The 24,260-nt window shown below is 35.0% G+C and overlaps 2 protein-coding genes across 2 annotated transcripts; one reads left to right on the forward strand and one right to left on the reverse strand.

The window, feature by feature from the left end:
• Positions 1 to 13: 13 nt before the first annotated feature.
• LOC144439541 (putative protein FAM10A4) lies at positions 14 to 24,244 on the forward strand. The gene is made up of 11 exons (XM_078128850.1): positions 14 to 215; positions 1,346 to 1,412; positions 2,707 to 2,812; positions 3,751 to 3,821; positions 4,231 to 4,297; positions 5,088 to 5,172; positions 6,017 to 6,127; positions 6,799 to 6,901; positions 20,364 to 20,480; positions 21,171 to 21,422; positions 22,047 to 24,244. The coding sequence occupies exons 1-11, from the start codon at positions 106 to 108 to the stop codon at positions 22,275 to 22,277; spliced, it is 1,320 nt and encodes a 439-aa protein (XP_077984976.1). The 5' UTR covers positions 14 to 105; the 3' UTR covers positions 22,278 to 24,244.
• Positions 12,171 to 19,212, reverse strand: LOC144439007 (sarcalumenin-like). Its single transcript, XM_078128246.1, has 4 exons — positions 19,116 to 19,212; positions 14,911 to 15,105; positions 14,063 to 14,179; positions 12,171 to 13,231 (listed from the first exon to the last, which is right to left on the reverse strand). Exons 1-4 carry the CDS (start codon positions 19,204 to 19,206, stop codon positions 12,171 to 12,173), a joined length of 1,464 nt encoding a protein of 487 aa, XP_077984372.1. The 5' UTR covers positions 19,207 to 19,212.
• Positions 24,245 to 24,260: the final 16 nt, after the last annotated feature.

Here is a 24,260-nt window from a genome sequence, read left to right on the forward strand (position 1 = left end):
ACAGGAAACAAGAGCAGCCCCTAGCCTTCTGCTTCTGGATAGTTCCGTGCACAATCGTCGTGCAGACTATTGATAGAAAACAATATCAGTGAGAAGCCCACAGTCATGGATAAAGGACAAATCCAGTTGCTGCAACAGTTTGTGCAAGTTTGCGAAGCTAACCCAGCAGTTCTATTCTCTCCTGAACTAGAGTTTTACAGGGAGTGGTTGAAAAGGTGAGTGCTGTGAGTGAGGTCGCGTCCCCAACTTCAATTTGTTCAAACGCGTGGCCTTTAATAAATCTAAAATTGTGTTTCTTCTAACTTTATCAATTTTGAGTGATATTGCAAGCGAGTATAATTACACTGTGATATTAGAGCAAGTCTTCAGTGGTCGCCAAAGTTCATTTAATTTTCAGTGACGATACATCGCATTACAAGGTTACCAAATTATACTTGTCTGCACGTGTGTGCATCCATGTTTGTACAAGCACGTCACATGAAATGTACAAAACAGTGGTCCATTTCGTTTACGTATAACTAGCCTATGGTATATCACCAACCCTTCAGGTCATTTTAGAATACAGTACACTTTGACCCTTTGGCATGTACATGTATTCAGTACTGAAAATAGGTGATCAAAAATAAATTTATTTTGAAATGATAACCTAATTTATAATATTGTTAATTTTTATCTGGTAAATTAGAAATAAAAAAAAAAATCATTGGGAATTATTACTAGTTGGGAACCTATGCTATGATAATGTATACATATGTGTAAAATATGTAAATAAATATATATGATGTTCATTAGACAGACAGACAGACAGACAGACAGACAGACAGACAGACAGACAGACAGACAGAGTATAGATAGATCTAGTATAGGTGTCAATGCCTGGATATTGGAAGAGCATGGAGGATATTTATATACATGTATTCAGTATTTCAATATTTGTGTATGTATGGTATACAGTGTTCAGAGAATGTATTTTAGGTAGCCCTGAACATTTTAAAGGGGAAATATATTGTCCATTTATCAACTGAAAAAAAGTGGAGGGGAGCTTTGAAGTTAAAGACTAAGCTCATGAATATTCATATCTACTGATGTATTATGGGTTAATGGGTGTAGTGTGATGTTGTTTTGTGTTGTGTGATATGCCTACACGGCATGATACAGTGATTGTGGATGTGATTTAAATGTGATGTGATGTGATGTGATGTGAATTTACTTTCTATTTTTCAATCCTATAATATTTTGCTACAAGGAAGTGATTCATCGAAAACATCAATTGTTGTATGTGAACATCAATATAATAAACCAATGCAAGTAAGGTGAAACATGTATTTCTTTTTCCCTTGTTTAGTCTTGGAGCAACACTTCCAGAGCAACCACCGGAAGAACCTACTCCAGAACCAAAAGAAGCATGGGGGGTGAGAACATTGTCTCATGAATCTTTAATTTTATCCTCTGGGTTATGATTTTCTTTCAGTCCAAAATAATCATGACCAGTAATAGCATGTTATGACATTTGCCAGCCAGAATAGCCTGTCTGTGTCACATGATGTATGACTCAGCTGCACCCATTCTACCATTAGGTAGTCTAGTTCCTGACAACTGTGTTCCGATCTTACACTACGTTATCTTCACACATTACAATCATAGATCTGATGACATAGACAGGTTACCCAGAATATGAATATGTAATAGGGAACTTGCAATCCAGACTGAGCATGCTCAGACGCAAAGGACTATGGGATTATCTGTGGTTGTTGTAATACCTAATCTGGAGCTACTGATAAGATTAACCTCCCACAATGGTCAGGGTAACCATGAATTGATTATTTGTGGTTACAAACAATGTATCAACATTGTTTACAATACTAATTGATTAGTATTTATTATCACATTTCCCATGATGCAACATTGAACATGGAGGGTTTGCAAGTTCGCTATTGATATTTCTAGTAATAATACATGATGTGTAATGTTCCTTGTTTGCCCCTTTTTACATCTACAACTGTTTTTTTTTTGTTTTCCTTGTTTTTTATGTATTAACCCTTTAGAAGTTAATTTATAATATGAGCTAAATTGTAAAGGAGGCCATGTGAATGAATTTATTTATCATTTGATCGTGATCACCCCAATAGTCTCTGACTCCCATGTATATATTGTCCTATACAAACTTTGCCTTTATATTTACTTCTATACATATGTTGTATATTAATATTTATGTCTCATTTCATATTGATTTTGAGGATACTTTTCATGTAATGTGATGTGTGAATTGTAAAGGAAGGTAGATCACATCACTTGAAATAGTTCATTCTCTCTTAAAGAGTCTTTAGGCTGAAGGGTAGATGTCTTTAGCTCATGGCTTGTACTTGCTTGTTGTCAGGTCCCCTATATGCTATTTCTAGGTTGGCTCAGCTGTGGGCAGAAAGGTCATTTATTTCCACATTTGCTAGACTACCACAACCAACTATTTCTATCACAAATGAAGAATATGGACAGCTTTTGGAAGGGAGTGCATGATGTTCTTTTGAGAGAAGTGTTTGGGTGCAGTCAAAGTCATTGTACCAGGTGCAAATGACCACTGTACAAGCCAGGGCTGTAACAGTGTGACATACAGTGTACTAATTCTGTGTACTACTATTCACTACTAATCAACCCATAAAGGATTAATTGCTTCCAATGACAGAGACTGTTTTTGTCTTATCCATATAGGAATCCAACACTACAGAGGAGGAAGCAACACCACCCCCACCCCAACCAAAGAAAGAACCCGAACCTGAACCTGAACCCAACCCAGAAAGTGATGAGAGTGATCTAGGTGAGCATATACTACAACCTGAGCTGGGCTGCTAGACTTGGTGCTTGACTTGGGCACTAGGCTGGGCTGTTGGGCTTGGCTCTTAGCCTGGGCTGCTAGGCTTGGTGCTTGACTTGGGCACTGGGCTGGGCTGTTGGGCTTGGCTCTTAGCCTGGGCTGCTAGGCTTGGTGCTTGACTGGGGCACTGGGCTGGGCTGTTGGGCTTGGCTCTTAGCCTGGGCTGCTAGGCTTGGTGCTTGACTGGGGCACTGGGCTGGGCACTTGACTGGCCCATTGGACTGGGCCGTTCTTGTGGCTGCTGGGCTGTGTGCCTGACTGGGCCATTTGGCTGAGCTGCTAGGCTGGTTTGTTTGAATTGGCCTTTGGGCTGAGCTGCTAGGCTGGGCTCTGGGGCTGAGCCATTGGGCTGGGCTTTTGAGACTGAATTTTTATTGGTAAAAAGTACATTAAGCTATGCATGATATATTTATAGATAATGGGATCCAACCATTTTTAGGAAATTTAGAAATGTTTTGTCTTCTTGACCTTCATGCACATCTGTTTTCTTTCCCTAGCTATATTTATTCCTATTTCATCAACTATCACAGAAGGGGTATTCTGACAAACATTTTGTTTGTTTTTGGGTCGAGGCAATATTTTTCAAAAATAAGAACAATTAAAAAGATAAAATTAAACAAAACAAAATAAAATGCTGACCTACCTACCCAATTTTCTGAGGCCATGTTATTGGAAACACAATTTTTTGTGGGAATGACATTATCAACAATGGATGTTTTACATGTAACACACATAATGAATAATGATCAGCATGCAGGCTAAATCTGACACTTGCATTGCCTCAGTTCTAGCCAAGAGACTTGGAAGAAAACCAGAATTTGTTTCTGCATTTTGTCATATATATCTTACATTAACTTAAAATAAACATTATTTTCCACCAGACATTGACATGGAGGGTGTAATAGAACCAGACGCGGATACCCCACAAGTTATGGGAGATGAAAACATTGAGGTAGGTTGTCATGGATACATTGCTGTCACTTGGCAACTTGCCAAAGTGTGATAGTTTACATTTGAATATACCAGAACTCCATTTATATGTATTATAATTGGCTGCCAACTTGACTTTTTCATAAGTGTGTTCAACTGTCCATTCAAACTGAATTTATATTAATAATTATACCCGTATTTGAAGTAAATTGTCAAATGGATATAAAAGTCTTTATGTATTGACAAGCATTAAAGAATAGTTTGTTACTTCACCAGCACCACTACATCCGACCTATAAATTATTGATGGGGGTGGGGGGTGGGGGGAGGGGGTGGAAGAGAGACAAACCAAACAAATTTCATTAAGCATAGTTTAAGCATAGATTTCATTGACATGTGTGATTGACGATATTTTTGTGTTTGGTTGCCAAGGTAACAGAGGAGATGATGGAAGAAGCTCAAGAAAAGCGGAGTGCAGCTATGAGTGCGTTGTCAGAAGGTAAGTGGTGACTTTCCTCATGTAGGGCACTCTCATGAAATTTCGTTTGCTAGCAGTAGTTGTTGATTGGTTAAAAGTCCCTGGGCAACATTTGAACCGGATAGGGAAGAGACTGGCCCAAAACAAAAATTGATATCATGCCATTTTAACATTTTATAGTGAGAGCACGCCATGCAAATAAAAGAAAAGTCATGCTTTGTGATATTGTGTCATAAAATCATCCTGTACAGATCACATGTTGTGTGAATTCTTATAGACATATATATGAGAATATGTGAAATGTATTTGACTTCAGTTGGTAGTCAATTCCTAACATTTCTCCTCTATCAGTATTCTTCTGTGACCAGTTATTAGTCTGTGAGGGCGCCCTCACACACCGGTCAACTCCTCTCACAGTCTACCCAGTTATTTGATACCTTGAAAATGAAGTGCTCCATTCTATAGCATAACAGCAACAAACTTTGTAGGTTGGAAACAAGTAGAGATGTCTTGCACCTATGTGTTCATTCCTTTCACAATCTGTCATTTATATTTTTTGTATATATTAAATCTTTGTCAATTAAATGTTGGTCAATTGTGTTTTTTGTATTTGTATGGTCTTGTCTGTCTCGATGTGTAGTAATTGTTATTACGTTTTTGTTACTATTAGTGCAAGTTCGTGTGAAGTCTGTAATGAAGAGTAATAATTAGACAGACAGACAGACAGACAGACAGACAGACAGACAGACATATAAACAGACAAATAAATAAATAACAACAATAACTCATTACTCTTTGTCAATTTCTACAGGTAATCTAGATGAAGCACTTGAGCTGTTTACAGAGGCTATCCTGAAAAACCCACACTCTGCACTTCTATATGCTAAAAGAGCAAGGTAAATAAAATAGTGTGTACACAATAATGTTGACAAATGGAAATGCCGAAAATCTTCAACGAAAGCAGAAAAGTAAACATGAAATGTTGTTATTCTGTGCTAATTCGCATATCGTGATTGTTTATATCAACTCCTTACATTTCTTGTATAAAATGCATTATTTCTGCTGTATATTTTATACACCTCAATTATTGATATACTTGAAACAAAAGAGCTGTTTTTTGTCCATTGAGAGATTCCCAAAACGATTTTTATTGTGCATACATCTTGCATTGCTATAGTAACTTACCAAGAATACTAGTATTCATGTACCTGTTCATATATTTTATATATCTGGAATCGTGAATACACACATCATTCAATCATTCAAGTTTATGATATTTTCCATGTCAAAAACTAAATGGTATCCATCTGTACACATGAAGTCTTAGTTTCAACAATTTATATTTAGTAGTGATGGAATGTTGTGAATATTTGATTCATGTGTTCAGTACCAAAAGAAATTAAACATTTCTGTGTGGGATTAAATACTAGTATCCTCAATCTCCAGTATATCAAAATTTGCATGTGGTATAGCTCCCTCTACAGGTAATAATGTGAAATACTTTCCTTTATGAAAATCCCCATGGCAAATCCTATGTTGTTTAGATAGGCAATGAAGGGGAAGATGCGAGACACTTTGATATTTATTGGTAACAAGATGTCTTAGATTTACAAATATGTGAATAAATACTTGATAATTTTTAAGATAGGATCAAAGTATATGGGATTATTTAGTATGTATTCCAGCATCTTTACTTATTTTCAATACCCAATATGTATTCATTTACATTATTCATTTCAGTGCTTTTATCCGACTGCAGAAGCCATGTGCAGCTATCAGAGACTGTACTAAAGCCGTTCAGTTAAATCCTGATTCTGCACAGCCATACAAGTGGAGAGGAAAAGCACACAGGTACGAAAAAGTCCATCAGTCGTTGAGTTGGAATCTTTTCGTGTTTTATATGGGGGTTAGATTATTTAGATTCTTGGGTTACAAACTTGATGTTTTTGGGTAAGATTTAGGTAGATATTTGAATCTTGAATTTTGGAATTTATTTTTCAACTCTGAAGGTTTAGAGAGCCAAGTTTCAATACTGTGCTAGTCTAGAGGCTATCTGTGGCTTCAAATCTCATCTCACATTTATCTTGATGAGGAATGTGCTGACATGAAATTTGAAAATTCAAACAAAGCCACACACACAGTTATTAACACCATGTCTTTGCTCGAATTCTGCCCAATAATAAAAAGGTAAGCGTTTATTGGTGGCAGTTACATAATATCCAAATATGGTATATTTGTCAGATCAGGATACACTGTTTACACCATTCTAACAGTTGGGGGCTTTGTTCACTTGCTTGAACAACTTTTGGTCCATGATTTCTCATTGCGCTCGATGGGGTGAAGAGAGATCTTGAGATTGGAAGCCACTTATAGCATCTAGACTATACTATACATAGGTCAATCTGTAATGTATTGATGAAAGATTCTTTGTCATGTAACACAAGTCATTCATGTTGGTGACATGTTACACAAGTTGGTGACTACAGAATTGTTTGTAACATGTACGCCCGATTGGTTTGTAGATTGTTGGGTCACTGGGAGGAAGCTGCCAAAGATCTGAATTTAGCTGCCAAACTAGATTATGATGATGATGTGCATGATATGCTGAAAGAAGTCACACCAAAGGTATGCATGTATTGATTTGTTTAGATCACCTCATCAACCTAATGTCTGTGTGTTGAATTTTCTTATCGTAGTTCACCCATGTTTATCTTTCCCATGCCTATTTTTCAAACAATTGTTATTCAAAATGTCAAGGATTATACTGATTGATAAGGACTCCCTGTATTACATTTTTGCAAAAACAAAGGTACCATGTATGTATGTATGTATGTATGTATGTATGTATGTATGTATGTATGTATGTATGTATGTATGTATGTATGTATGTATGTATGTATGTATGTATGTATGTATGTATGTATGTATGTATGTATGTATGTATGTATGTATGTATGTATGTATGTATGTATGTATGTATGTATGTATGTATGTATGTATGTATGTATGTATGTATGTATGTATGTATGTATGCATGCATGTATGTATGTGTATGTGTGTGAGAAAAACTGGCATTCCTTGTCAGTCACTACATAGTAAGAAATAAGGGAAAACCAAATTTTGGTGCGTCACTAGAAACTGTGTGCGTCAGTGGCTTGTCAATTTGGCTTAGAGGGCACATTGTGTATGTATGTGTGTGTGTGTGTGTATGTATGTACATGTATGTATGTGTGTGTGTGCGTGTAGGTGTGTGTGTTTTGAATTATTCAGACCACCCTTATCTCATAATGATCCAATCACCAAACTAAGGTACATTTGTACATGTATGTGTTGAATTGTTTTCTGATCATATCCTATCTCATAGCAACCAATCATGTATATCATATGTATTACATTGTCTGATTATCATCACCCAAGATAAACTGAATCAAAACAAACAACTTTACTGATTTGCCTTTGTTCTGATTACAATATAATCAATTGGGTTATGTACATAATATAAAATATTAATTGTTAGTGTCTGTGTTTGGAAATGTATGGAGAAGACCCATCATGTATTTCTGTAATTTTATTGTACTACAGCATTGTGTATGTACACATGTGAATTAACACCTTGTGTTGGTGTATATGCATTTTATGCGCATGCATTTGTCCAAGTATACATGAATTTATGTGTGAGTGAATGTGAGCCCTAATATACACCTCCACTGTCTATGGCCCTTACTGTACATTGCATATCTACATATGTATCACACACACACGCACGCACGCCCACACGCGCGCGCGCGCGCACACACACACACACACGCACACACACACACACACACACACACACACACACACAGCGGAATGTCACCCATAAAGATGTCTTTAATGTTTATGTGTATAATTATTTAATAAGTGACCGTATGGATGAGAAATGGTTATTTATGTTACATTTTAGATTTAACAAAACTTTTCAACTTGAAAAACAATACGGGAAAACATATACCAAGCCTGTTTTTACTAAATAAATAAATAAAATTTCTCATCTATACAGCCACTTTCAATGTATATCTGAATATTGCATAATGTTTAAGTCTTGTACTACTAGCTCCAGAAGAAAAATTTAGAAAATGAACTGGGTTTTTTCAACATTTTATTTTGTTATTGCACTGCAAATAAAAACTCAACAAAGTTTGGCATAGAAACAGAGAGAGAAGTTCTCTTCAGAAAAACACATGAGCAAGACATCTTCTGCAAAATACAAACTTGCACCATTGAAAGGAAAATTAGTTACCCATACATTACAGTAACTGCAGAAGGGATGACAGGTATTCAAACATAGTGAAAGATGTGTCTGTTATGAAAGAAGCCAGACGGTTGTATAAATACAGAAAACTTGAAGTGGCAGGTATAAATTTCATAGTTAAAAAGTGTTTGATTTTAATACGCAACATTTATCATACTAACAATATCTGTGTATACATACAGTGGAAATCATAATTGCATTCATTTTCAGTGTTAGACTATGTTTGATAAAGGCCACATTCAACTGCGTGAACATCAACAAAACTTAGATATTAAGTAACATCTGCCCAATTGGTGTAAGTATATGACCATAGTGCCTGGGTGCAACCAAAGCTATACTATAGTATAACCTTCAACTTGAGCTTGGTCATTTGAATTTTGCACTCACTGTTTGCAGTAGTCTAGTTCTGGATGACCGTGTTCTGATTTTACACTATGTTATCTTCACATATTACACAGTAATGACACAGTTGTCAGGAACTAGACTATGTTTGCAGCAAAGATCTGGTTCCATCACAGTTTATTATTTACACTAACTGGACAGATGTTACTTATCTCAGTTTTTGTTGATGTTTCTTGGTTGAATGTGGCTCTTTTCAAACATATTTGATGATTGAAACTGAATGCAAGTATAATTTCTGCTGTAAGTTCTCTGTGGTAAAAGTTGACCCATTTCACATTGCCTCTGTCAAAAGTTATTTCAGATGACACATGATATGTAGTAAAGGGGATATGATGACATAAACTATGCAGAACTTAGCTGCTAATTAGACAGACCTACAATTTATGCAGCTGTCGTGTTGGTCCACAAATTTACTAGCCAAGATATTAACCAGTGGTCCATGCTTTTCTGTTGTTTAGTACAGTTAAGACATAAAACAGCTGTAAGTTTGTGTTGTTCCCAGCTGAGGATATTATTATACACTACAGTCAGCATTTGACAATTTGTATTTAAACTGTTTGAATATTTTTACTCATTTTCACAATTCTTGATACTTTTAATAGCAATGTACCTCATGCTACAGGGTCAAAATAGAGCAAGAAGGTTGACTATTTTCTTGCACACTTTTAGCAATGCCTGTATAATACATGAAGAGCAAGCCGTGGTGTTGACTAACAATTCTTGATTGCTATTTTTATGAATGTCTATGTGGTAAAATTCTATTTCAGGCAAAAAGAATTGTTAGCACAGTTCCAAATTTTTCTGTACAATTTTTGTTGCTATGGTAATTCATATACCTATTTTAACCCCATTGATAAGTATACGGCTTGTGTACATTTGATTGAAATTAAGAAACACACATCAGTAATACATCTAAAATTACCCTGGCGAATTTAAAGGCCTATAAATAATCAATATTGAAGTATGAGTTGTCAAAGATACTAATACTGATCAGTAAGTAACATTTCAGTCAGTCAGTCAATTTTTATCAAAATTTCAAACTTGAACTAGAAGAGGTGTCGACATGAAGCTGACAAAATACCAATTTACATTACACATGGCTAGCTACGTAAAAAGTAAAAGTACTCTGTTTTGCAAAATGTGAAATTTATAAACAATAGATTTTTACATCACAAATGAAAGACAAAGGTAAAAACAAAATCTGCTAAAAAAAATGTAAAATGATTCATTCCAATGATAACATTCCTGTCAGAATTTAGTCTGGTGTTCAAATCCCAGGTATTAAGTAATAATCTTAAAAAGAACTCATCAAAACTGGTGCATCATTGTTATTCAAATAATCCACATGTTTATCTTTAAAATGTGACAGAGTTGTTGATCATGCAACATATCGAAAATACACAAATTTGAAGTTCCACAAAAAAATGTTCAGCTTCAGGTATCACCCAAAACTTCAAAAGTTAAGTGTATTTTGAAATCATAATTTCATATTTCTATTATATTTGTAAATTTGTGCTGGAAATCCACACACAAACAGAATTCTTTGAAAATTTAATATGTTGAGATTTGTGCCTCCTGTAGTAGTATTAGACGGTTGAATTGATCATTTAGTAGACAGTTTCAGCATTTACGTGTACAAGTAAACAGTACTTACATGTACAAGTAAACAGAAGATAACATTAATTTTATAATCACTCATGGTTTCATGTAGTAAATATTTGATTTGATTTGATATTTTATATGAAATTTCATTTTTTTTAGGTGAACAATGAGTAAACAGACAATAACATTTTAATTGTAAAATCAATCATAGTTATTTTGTACTCTGGCAGGCAAAAAAAAACATTTTTAAAAACAAAAGTCTTAAGACAGTAGTACTCTTAGAAAGAAAACATTTTGTGCACAGCTTGTTAAAATTCACAGACAACTGAACAGAGTTGAATTGATAAAAAGATATAGTGATGAAGCACTGTCAAATTGTTTTCATTTTCCACAACAAATGCTTTCAAAATTACAGCTGTACAGTTTGACAGGATAACCATCTGAGAACAGCATGTAAACTAGTCTAATAACACAGTACTGTTAACAAATAAAGTCATATTCAATACTAGTCTGATGTAGTATGCCATTCAAAGTTATTACATGCCATTCTGTAGTATAAAGTGTTTTGTTTAAAACCAATATTGACCACCAGTATGCCATTCAAAGTTATTGCATGCCATTCTGTAGTATAAGGTACTTTGTTTAAAACCAATGACCACCAATATGCCATTCAAAGTTATTACATGCCATTCTGTATTAAAATATTTTGTTTAAAACCAAAAATGACTACCAGTATGCCATTCAAAGCCATTGTGTAGTACATTTGTATAAAGTTTTCTTTTAAACACCAATAATGACCACCAGTGTGCCATTCAAAGTTATTACATGCCATTCTGTAGTATAAAATATTTAGTTTAAAACCAAAAATGACCACAGTATGTTATTCAAACTAATACATGCCATTCTGTAGTAAATTTTTTTTTTGTAAATCAGTAATGACTTCCAGAATTGATGCAATGATGACAAACAAATTTTTCTTGTGTCACAGTATTACTCAATTCTGCAGAATATCATCATAAAATACAGCAATTTGATTAGAAATTCCATTTGCGTACATTCTCTGCAACTTGAGACATCGACAGTTATCCAACATGGCTACATTCTGATACAGTGCGGCATTGGTTGTGTGTAAGACTGTCTGCTGTACCCCATCCAAAAAACCCCAACAACACAGAAGAAGGACATCAATAGCATGAACATTTTTAAAGACTAGTACGATATGCATTTTGTAAATCAGAAATCTCAGTTTGAGGAGTTTGGGGTTTGTGTTTACTTTTATGAGGTGTGGGGATGATGGAGTTTTACAGTGGAAAGTTTACCTAGAAAAGTCTCATCCCAAAAAGGATTTGGTCACCTCACATCTCAACATTATACATGGGTGTATATTTTTTAAGTCTATGGGTTATGTTTTGTTCAAATTTCAGACTGACATTTACACTTTTGATTTGTTGTTGCTGTCAGCAGCTGGTTGCTAGGTGAAACAAATGCAGATTGCATGAATGTGCAATTAGAACATGTTTGACCATAGCAGCATGATCATAACTGAATTGCGTAGAAATTTTTCATTTTTTTTTTAAATTTTGAAATATAATTATTGAATTAAGGTTTGCTATATTTCTTAGTTCCAGACTTTTCTTCTTGACAGCTACCATCAGCTTGACAGGTTTGAGTTGAGTTGTTCTCAGATCTTCTAAGTTCATTCAGTAGTCGTGGTAACTGAATAGAGATGGCGTCTTCTAGATGATCCATCAGACACCCAGAGAAGTAACTACATTGTTGATCTAACGGCTGGAAAGAATTAATTGCATTAATACTGAAGAAGTCCTTATAGTCTTCTGGGTCTGGTAAATCATATTTACTGACATTAGCTTTAGAAGCGACAGCCTTAAATATATAGTATTTGCGTGGATTTTCAATAATGTTCCTTGCGACGTCTTCTGGGTCGCCAAATAACATGTTTGGTTTCTTCTGATTGAAAGTGTATAAAAACCTATCCACAATCAGGGCATGAATGCGCACTGAAATTGCATGTTGTCGTATAAAAGCGATTTTATTTTGGAGGCGGTTCTCTATAACGTCTCTCAGATCCCGCAAGAGAGAGACTTCTTCTTGTTGAAAGATATCAGGATACGAACTCGGTTTGAAAGGTTTGGACCAAAATGAGCCGGTGTATACACGAGGAGGTTCGGTGACGTTAATCAGGGGCGCAAGACTCCAAAACAGCGCGCCATATACTCGCATTAGTTCCTGGGTCATGATGCTGTCAGCTTTGTTCAGGATGATCCTTATTTGGGATTCACGACCTTTTAACATTCTGAATATTGATTCTAATTCTGTGCCAACGTCCAGTTTAGTTGGGTCAAAGACAACAAAGATGAGATCAGCTCTATCGATGAACCACTGACACACTTCATTGAATGGATATCCTCTTTCTTGCTGTTTCCGATTCTCAATGATTCCCGGTGTGTCGATGATAGTGATTTTCTTGAGGAGTTTGTAGGGGTATTCATGTCCCAAGAATCTTTCCAGGAACACTTTGCCGAAGGTTGATAGTGCGGCAAAGGATTTGGTGCCATCAGCTGTTAGAACGATACCTTCCACTGATCTTGTTCTATTGCCCTTCATGATGACTGTGAAGTCAGATGTAGTTGGTTCAGCACCTACACAAAACACAGACATACAATATTTGATGAATTAGAATAAATTCTCTTTGTGAACGTGACTATCTCATTCACAATAAAACCTCTACGATCCTATTGGGCAACCCTACAGATAAATTATATAAGGAACCCTATATGGAACCCAAAAAGAGTTTTTTTGGACACATCCCTTTTAGATCATTCTATTGGCCCCCATGTGGTAATCAATAAGCCTAACCCTATTGGTCTTATAAGGTAATTATATTTGCATCTAATGGCTAATACTGTCAAAGTCAAAAACATGATCAGTCAAAAGTATTCAGGTACCTGTGACTTTGTTATGTGAATAATAATAAAAGGTTTGACTCAAAAAGAAATTGTTTTTGTAATCACACTTTTTGAGGAAATGAAAACAACAGCCATCTCAAGGGAGAAGTAAGTGTAAATTAATGTGAAATGCAAAGTTATGCTGTTACTTTGTGAAAGAATACTCCAACCCATTCTCAGTTAAAATCAAGCAAATAAATCATGGGTCACCATACAAATGTTTGATATAGAGGTCAAAATGATATCAAAATTAAACCATTTTAGAATCCAATATGGCCGCCAAATATGGTGCTAACGCTATGAAGAATAAAAAAGGTGGTCAATTTCTTTGAAAACAAGATGGTGAACCTCCAAATTCCTTTCATTATTTTAAACGAACCAAAAGCAGCTTCCGTATGGCAAAGTTAGGAAAGATTTACAACATTGAATCCGATTCGGTGAAATGTGTCCAAGAGGTGCATTCTGCCTTTAAAACTTCACTTGTTGTAATAATGATATCTGATAGAGTTAAAATACTGTAAATACCTGTGTGTAAACTATCAACTGTATCTTCCATACCAATTAGATAGTTAATCATGGTAGTCTTGCCTGTACTCCATGGCCCCAGAAATAACACCATAGGTTTACTAGTGATTTCGCCATCTGAAAATTAATTTAATGTGAATATTTTCAATCCACTTAAACTTCATGGCAAACATGTTTATTTCAGTCAAATAACCTTGTGACCTGAGTACCATTCATAATTTACAATTTTGTAAAATTAGTAACATCTGTTCACTGCAAATTACTCACATTAAAAATTAGTTACTGTAAGTAAGAAATTCATTAGATATTGCATTCTGTGTCAGTTAAAACAGCCAATCATGTCAGATAGGACATATGCTAACAACCAATCACATTCTCTGTTAGATAAGACCTATATCCTAACAGCCAATCATATTCTCATTCTAAATATTAAAGTGGCCATATGGATAAGGGTAGGGTATTTATTTTGGATTATATTCACCATGTTCAAACTGTATTAGTTGACAACTAGTTGTAACTGGAGTATCATTTTCAATAAGACAACCATTACATATTCACTGAAAATTGTTAAAATGCCAATCATTAGACATTGTACATGGTAAATATTATCCATAAGCAGTATAGAAACAGGTTGAAATCATGATCGCCGTTGAGGGAGCTGGTTTTTGGTGCGGACCCCAAAATCAATTTGATTTCATTTATCGCGTATTCAGCTACACAAAATCTGTTTACCCACAAGTGATGCGATTCCATTCACAGTATACAACATGACAAGAATGTTATTGTACATGACAAAAGATTTTTAAAAAAAAGACATCCCAGTTGCAGCTAGTGCAGCTTCAGTATACCTGAAATGGTTTGGTGTCCTAATTCTCTATATTTGTATGCTTCCTCCATGGGTAAAATGTTATGCTTGTAAATGTATATCAGTTTCTTCAGAGTATCTTCAAGTAATTTCTTCTCTTCCTTTGTGTCTTCTTCATCAAGTAACAGTGTTTTATCTATATGTGACCTGTCTCGCCTGGAATTTTGGTTGTCATCACCTATAAAGAGTGGAAATTACATTTTTTTTAGAGACAATTTTTGTATCGATATGATTCCTGTTTTGCATTGAATTTTTGTACAGTTCAGTCTTTCAATTTTATCCAAAAATGGAAGTCTGGAAGACACTATGTTTGTGCACCCTCATCGACCTAACTCTTCTCACGAAAGAGAATACCAATGAGGGGTGGAATGACACAACATATCCAGTGTTTTTGTTAGGGTTGGGGAACCACAGTAACAGAACGAGAGAAAGGGGAAAAATGGCAGTGTTGTCCCATATTGTCTATGGTAATTTTGTTTTGGAATCCAGGTAATATGACATTGGAACCCCAGTAAATTTTACCTCCTTACCGTCCGCAGCAAAAACACAGATATCATACAGTCTACTTATCTAGACATTAATTTTGGTTGAAATGAATCGAAAAGTCTTTTTAAAAATAGACATGTATGCTGTCTATATTTTAGGTCACATAAAGTCACAATGCTTTTGCAAAATTTGCAATACTTTTGTCCTATAGCATAACTTATTTAGTTGTTCTAAAAGCATGTACCATTACCTCATGGTCATCCAGTGAGTGAACTCAGAGTATAGGCCATAATTACTAGTATCACATAGACAGGGCTCAAATGTAACTTGTCTATACTTGGTAGTCATATTTAGCCAAATTAACAGTGCGAGCTACACATTTTTTATTGATTTCCATTGGTCTTATAAAGTATCACCTTGCAAATTTGATAAAATAATGTTTAATAATCTATGTGCCCTTGACTACTGCTAAGTGTGAGCCCAGATAAAAGTTATTCTCTGTTTTTAGTCTGTGCATAAATAATTTGAAATATCTCTATGGATTTAGGCTAGTATTCAATTATATACATTTTTTCACTGCTTAGTATCAGTAACATACTGATATGCAGCAATGTATGGCATTGTTGACATGTAATGCAGTATTGCGGTTTAGTTTTAAGTATAAGTTCAGATTTATTTTCTTCAGACAGAGAGTTGTTGACAGTTATTTATTGCTACGATACTTGTAGGTACCTAAAGACATACATCATGAATGAAGAGAAATGTTATTTCTTTGAAATCTCTCCAAACATTGCTATATGAGATGCTCATCCCTGGTATTTTTCAAATAATACAATAAATTCGGAGTGCATCATCTTGTCTTTAACCCCTTCAGAGGTAGATACAGATTCACCCACTACTCAGAATGAAAAACTCAAATCGGTCTGAATAATGGTTCAATCTTTTTGACAAAGAACTGAAATTTCAGGTTACAATTTTCGATTAGTGTTTGGAACAAAAGTTAAATTTGATATTATGGTTTACCAACACACATGGATTTTCATTTATGACTAGCAGCTGGTAAAATTCCCAGATATTCAGATATGAAAATGACATTATTATATAATTTTTTGGGATACTTGTATTACTGGTACTAAATTTAAAAATAACACATTCTTTATTTGCAAGTATTTTTGTGCATGTGTAACGTCCTCAATCACACAATGTCAGCTCAGTGTTGCCTCTAAATATGAGAATGAATGTTTATGGACTCGGGTCGGGGTTCGTAGTTGCAGTCAAAATATTTCTTGGAGGCGAGTCCCAAATTTTGGCAGACGTCTCATTTAGCATCAACAATAGCCCATTGTAGCACATTCCCTGGCGATGTTGGCGAGACATTAGTGAAATTTGGGATTCACTTCTCAGAAATTTGTTGACTCTATGAGTAGAAGTTTTCATTTCTTTCTAAATAGTTATAGTGTATATATAATGTGTGTACATTGTTTTCTAGTTTTAATCAAACATGGTGTCTCACAGTTACAGATAGCCTGATGATGTAATCATGTTTATCTGATGTTCATTATCTACTCTTGTTATCCAAATAACCTTGTGTATGTATTATTCTTGTTGATTAGCTTGTAGGTATGACTGGTAAAATCAAAGTCTGTCTTTCATGTGATAGAGCGACTATAGTATAGTAAAAATTAGCTGTAATTATTATTCAACAGAGAAGGGAAATTGTGTAAATTTTACTGGATTTTTCTGAGGTCTGCAGTGCTATAGGGGTTGTTAAACCTCAACAAAGTCACAACATTGTTTAACATGACGATCAATATAACGCAAGAACTTTGACAGAATATTGTCAAAGTGTGACGATTTCATAAGGAATCTGTGTAAAATTGTACTAGATTTTTCCTGGGTCTGCAGTGCTATAGGGTTTGCCAAACCTAAACCAAGATACAAAATATTTTAACAGGAAGTGCAACACAACTTCACAAGAACTGCAACTGAATATCTTCAAGGTTTGACAAATCGATAACATTCTCCACAAAGTATTAAAGTCATACATGTTTTCTTTTCTGCAACAAGGGTATGCTTCCAAAAATAAAGCATAATTTTTCCATTTCAATTCCTTACCATTAAAATGGCGATAGTTGGAATCTTTGCATAGCTACACATGTGAATATAAAAGTTACATGAACTATCAACAGAGTGCCACCTAGGGGGAGATGAGCTCATTCTATTCTGCATAATTCAGATACTTGTCTAAAGACCTATGGTCTCAAGTCATATAAAGCCGTGACCAGACATTCCCTGTTTGCAGACAGACTTAACCATCCATTACATATGTCTAATTAAGCAGACTCAAATTTAAAATTTTAAACTGAAAATAGTTCAATAGTTGAATAACCACGACAGGGTTGAATCCGTCACCTGTCTCTGTCAGTGATCTACATTTAGCAGCAGTTTTTCTTCGATATATAATTGCTAACATGTTTAAATGTAGATAAGTCTTTTGCCGTAATTACCTCGAGAGGTCCCAACTTTCATTCATTTTTCATTTGTGATAAAATTACAAACATGTATTGGCTTTTTTGTTCATGTAATGTTATCATAATCAAACTCAAGGCCACTATGGAAACGTTATCTAGGTACACTCGAAATACCTTTAGTGATACGAATATTGCTGAAATAAACTCAGATTTTACAAAAACCGTCTCTCTTGATTATTAAATCGGTGAAACTAAAAGAGCAAAAACAGGTGACAAGTATTGTAAACTAGAAGCAAATTCCATGATGCAAACTATAAACTACTTAAATTTCATTTATTTTTTTTAAAAATATCCAGAACAGCAAGTACATTGAGTTGCAGCAGTCTAGGTTAATTTCTTTTTTAATGTGTTCACAAAATGTCACTTTAAAAAAAAAAATTGTAGTTATTAATATTTTTACACACATGATATTCCGACTCTAATGGCAATTTTTTTTCAGTAATCACCCACACAATCAAAAGAGAAAAATTCTACAATTTCATTGTATTTTATCAAAAGCACACTAAATTAAATGGGCATTATAATTGTATGGCACTCATACATTAAAATAGACATTTTAAAAAAACCATTGGGAAGATTTGAATAAACAATTTATGTCTATTTAAATATTGAACTGATCGAGAGGTGAAATAATTTAGCAATTTTGCACAACAACAAATATTAAGATGCAGTCCTAGAAATTGAAAATGAAGTGTTGGGAGTGATACACATTGTACAATGAACTCAAGACAGCTGAAATTACCTGTACACATGATATCATGGATAATACCTGGCTGTTTCATTTTCAGTTTCACTAAAATATATTGCGAATACATAAGCAATGTGAAGAAATAGTTGATTGCTAGTATTTTCTCCATATGGTTATAGTATGCCATTGTTTAGAGATTTTCTGTGGCATATTAACATTAGAGGATAAAATATGATGCTAAGCTTATTATAGACGTGGTTATTTATAATTAATGCCAACGTATGGTGATAGCTTTAGTGTACTGGATGACGTCACACCACGTCTGCTGTATGGACTGTTGATTTTAGATCTCTGGCCGGGTCTGAACATGTGTGTCGAATGCTTCCGTGTAATTCCATGGGCTTGATAGTAGATCGCATGCTCAAAACACCAGATCGTTTCAACCAGTGATTTTGAAATGGTCTGCAGTCAATAGTACCTTACCTTGAACTGAAGTGAACGCTATGCATAGCACTAGAAACAATAAAACACCAAACCCACGACGAGATCTACAGCTGCAGCTGTGGGAAGCCATGTTGGAGTTATTTTGACCCTCTAAGTTAGTGAAAAATATGCACTTGTAAGACCACCTAGCTTGGGTCAAAGTTTACACGTTGTGGCGTTCGGTTTTGCTGCCTGGCTTGACTTGGTTTTAACATTGTCTTTTTAAACTTTTTCCCTCACAAATTGTTGAATGACTTGCCATTTATATGTAGATATACATGTTTTGATAATTATTTGCCCTTTTTACTGAAAACTGGTTAGTCTTAAAAAAATTACCACTCCAAAAAAAGCAAGTAAGATAAGTACATATACAATACATGTGGAATATTGCCCACTTATTGGAGATGATTCAAATTAGGATTATGCTAGGGAGTCTAATCATATTCCTACCCCTAGCCTAACCCTCATCCCAACTCCTTAGCTTAGTGAAAAGCTAATTTTATACATCTATGTCAAAACTTGTAAAGGTGTTACCCTGGAATCCATGCAGATGGGGGTTTGAATTCAGTTATTTCCCCAACACAGAGGGGAAAACAAAATTCAAAATCTCCATCACCTGGATTCTAAGTGATAAAAGTGGTGAGATGAATACCACATTCAATGGGGATAAGAATTATATATTATAAGAATTATAGTTGTACTCAATCCGTATTATGAAGCATCTTACTTGTAAGTACACTTTGGATTTCAGTTTCACAATATGCACTCTGTCCCATTAAAGTGGCCATATGGATGAGGATTGGGTATTTATTTTGGATTTTTAATTCATAAACTTATTTTGTCATGGCTTCCTACTTGAAAAATCAATGTAAAACAACATTGACAAAGTCTGTGTTTGTAACTTAATACATTGCATGCAAACAAGTTTTTAAATGTGTAAAAAGTTTGTAATTGTTCGTACAATAACTAAGATTTTGCACATTTATTAATCTTTTACAATATAATGAGTTACAAACACAGACTTGGCATATGTTGTTTCACATTGATTTTTCAAGTAGGAAGCCATGATTTAATTGTTTTATGATTAAAAATCCAAAACAAATACCCAATCCTCGTCCACATTTCCACTTTAAGAAATTGTATCACATGGAATGTACTTTTCTTTCAAAATAACCACAATGAGAGAAAATGTTGCGCTTTAACACAAATCTTAATTGTTCATGTTCTTGTTCTTGTCTACTTTTTTAGGCCCAACTTATTGCTCAACACAAACGTAAACAAGAGAGGAAGAGAGAGGAAAGAGAAGCTAAAGCTAGAGCTGAGAGAATAAGAAGAGCCAAAGAAGCCCAGGAGAAAGCAAAAAGGGTACGTTGACAACAAAGAGAGAATTATGGTATTCTGTACGAGTTGTAGGTTACTTACTGGGAAGAGAATTGATGTAGTCTTTGACAGTTTTATTTATGCTTTAAAAAATATCCAAAATTACCTTTTACTTTTTACATTGCTGCTACTGTACCAGTAATATAATACTAGTTCATACATGTGCCATTTATTTTTGACTGTGCCGCAACCATAATAGATAGAGTGGTATGGTGAGACTGTCTGGTTAGTTTATAAATGTATTTGCTAAAATTTTCAGACCTTTCAACTCCTAGGAGATCTTCCCCATAAAACCCCTTAGATTGCCAAGAACTTGTAATATGGCTGTATGAATAAGCCTAGTAAATTTCTCTTTATACCAAGAGCCATTGGTGCCTAGAATCCAGACAAATTGGGATTTTGATTTAGGGAAATAACAAATTCAAAACCCCCTGTTCGCATGGATTCCAGGCTAGAGCCATTGAGGAATCCACTCAAACATGAAGGGAAATATAGAGTTGTAAATCCAATATGTTGCAGATTCACACTCATTAACCCTTAGCCTGACACACTATATTTAGAGTGGAATTACCAGTACATAGAGTTACAGAAACCAAGTCATTAAAGGTTTGTATTTAAACTGGTTGATATATGATAACTTTCTGTATACACTCCCATCCCCTTCCCCTCTCATAGGAAGCAGAGGAAGCTAGTGAAGCTGGTGGATTTCCAGGTGGTTTTCCAGGAGCTGGTGGTTTTCCAGGAGCTGGTGGTTTTCCAGGTGGTTTTCCAGGAGCTGGTGGCTTTCCCGGAGCTGGCGGTTTTCCAGGTGGTCCTGCGGGAGGCCCTGGAGGTCCTGCAGGTCCTGCAGGTGGTCCAGGAGGTCCACAGGGAATGCCTGATCTTGGTGGTATCATGTCAGATCCAGAGATTATGGCTGCTTTACAGGTAAGGAGTCAAGATTTGTGATGTGTATAATGTGGATATGAGATACTCTGTACTTTTGAGGATAGCAGTATTTAGTTTTTTGATTCACGTGTAAGCTTACATTGAAAATACTATTCAATCATGTGATTATGTTATGTCAGTTCAATATTATACATGTGAGAAGTCAATAGGCATAATGAATTTTTCTGTAAGTAATGTCCTTATTTTCCAGTTCTATATGTGTGGCATATTTATATGTACATGTGTGTGCATATAGTTAGTTTGTGTTCCAGTCTACTAGAGAGTGTTGCCATGTTCATTTGTTTTGCTAATTCATTGTGTCTAGGTAAACTTTTGATTCAAACACAAACTTGAAAATTGTTACCTGAAATTTTCTACTGCATACTAAAGTCGTTGTCAATACTTGTATATTGACTCACTGTATTGAACAAATACCCTCCAGTTGATATGGACATGTGAACCTAAGAAGAGATCATAAGTGCCTGGAAGTTTATATCACCCGCCATCTCTGTGTTAACAATGGTTTCTACATCTGGATATACATATGACCTCTTTCACTCCTAATTCAAAATACTTCAAGTACAACCATAACTGATGATATTTTCATACTTCTTTTTTCTACAGGATCCAGAAGTTTTAGAAGCATTCCAAGAGATCAACCAAAATCCAGCAAACATTATTAAGTATACTAGTAACCAGAAAGTTATGAACTTAGTTGCCAAAATGCAGGCCAAGTTTGGTGGAGGAGCTGGAGGTCCTCCTCCTGGAAGCGGTTTCCCCGGAAGTGGAGGCTTTCCAGGCGGTCCACCCCCACCATCATCATCAAGTGGTCCATCAGCTAGCGATCTAGATTAGAGTCAAGTTTCTACGCAATGAAGGAAGTTCACAATATTTTTGAAGTCAACGTACTATAAAGGAAATAAGCAAATAGGTTTAAAGTAGTTATACTTGATGTTAATAGAGTTGTCCACGTTACTTGTAGGATAATATTTTGGGTTTTGTAGGACTGCATGAAGTAAGGAAATAGCAGCTGGCATGCAGTAGTATCAATATAACATAGTTAGAACATTAAGACAACGTACAGTTTCACACAGGGCTGTAAGCAGGAGTAAGACAGTTTGACTATACCAATAACCCTTAGCGATAAAGACATGCTGAGTATAATATTATGATGTCATTTGTGCGAGTTGAGAAAAGTCAACATGCAAGTATTACTAACAGTTTCACTAAATAGTAGCAAGGATTATAAACACTCTTGCAGTGAAAATATACTAGGTATCCAACAGTTCATCAGTGTGAAATGAAAGGTAATACATATGTGACTATTTGTCTTGTATTTCCAGAATTTTAAGAGCACTCATTTATTTCAAGATAGATCATTATTTTTCAACTGCCACTGACTGTTGGTAGCGCTTCATGGACCGTGCTGTACAGTGGCCTGTAGTTTTACTACATTGAGAACACTGAAATATGGCACAAACCTCAGATGACAAGACCACACCTCACCTCACATCACATCACAGTAGAAGTATTAACAGTCATACAAAGCTGTAAACACCAATTAATAGCATCAACTCAACCAGAGACTTCAGAGTTCAGTTGTAGAGCTGTATGCTTAACTTTCGCAGTGAGATACATGTTGCAGTAAGATTTCAGTTTTAGAGCTGTATGCTTATCTTTCGCAGTGAGATACATGTTGCAGTAAGATTTCAGTTTTAGAGCTGTATGTTTAACTTTGGTAATGAGATACAATATGTTGTAATAAGGATTGAGCTATCACAATTAACTTGATGGAGAATGTCAGTATACCCGAAATATTAGTATTAACTTTGAAAAGGTAGATAAATGATGCAGTGATTGACATAGTATTCATCAGGTCAAAATTTCACTCCGAAGATGTTAATGTAGCACTGTTAAAAAACTAACAAAATAGTTTCTAATGACATGATGTTAAGAGTGACAATGCTATATTTAACATGATGCAGAGGTTATACTATACAAGCCAGTTGAATGAGAAAGGCATGTAGATATAACTGGGGTGGTGGTATTTGTTCATTAAATGGCAATTATTGGTATTTAAGAAAATGTTTAGTTTTTGACTGAAATTGATTAATTTTTAACTACTTAGATAATCATTGCTAGATTACATTTTTATGTGCATCCTGAAGATGGCATGCGCGCCTGCAGTAAAAATTGACTTGATAGATCGCCCTCAATAGTTGATAGCTATTGTGGATTGTCTTTCGTTTTTTTTGTATGGTCATCTGTTCCTACCATTTTTGTATAGTTTGCAGCTGTCTCTCAATTTTGTAATACTTGAGTACAGACACAGTGTTACTGTTGTAAAGAGGCAAGGCAATAAAGTCATATCAAAGTAGCATATTGCTGCAACTGGTTCATATTATGTAACGCACAATATATGACACTGTTTGCAACCATAGGCACATTTGTAAGTCTTACAGCCAGGATGTGTATTAAATGTAGAAACACTGATAACATCAATACTGCTACTGAAGTTTTATCTGGGCCAAAATGAGTGTAACAAGAAAACTGCTTTCTCCATTTAGAGACAAAAATTTGTTATATCATCAGCTAACATCTATCTGTAATAGTAGTGCATTATAGATTGAGAATATCCAATTGTGTTTTTGTCATCTCACAGATATGTTTTAAGGTTTACATTTACCATGGAGATAATGTCTATATGTAATTGCATTGTTCCTTGAACACTGATATCTCCAGCGTACTATATTCTCTGTATTCAAGTACATGTACCATTAAAATATGAATAAACGTCATACATCATGGTAATCAGTGAAAATAAAGGAAACTGAGTCG

This window comes from Glandiceps talaboti, chromosome 8 (genome assembly GCF_964340395.1).
Source record: "Glandiceps talaboti chromosome 8, keGlaTala1.1, whole genome shotgun sequence".
Classification (NCBI taxonomy): domain Eukaryota; kingdom Metazoa; phylum Hemichordata; class Enteropneusta; family Spengelidae; genus Glandiceps; species Glandiceps talaboti.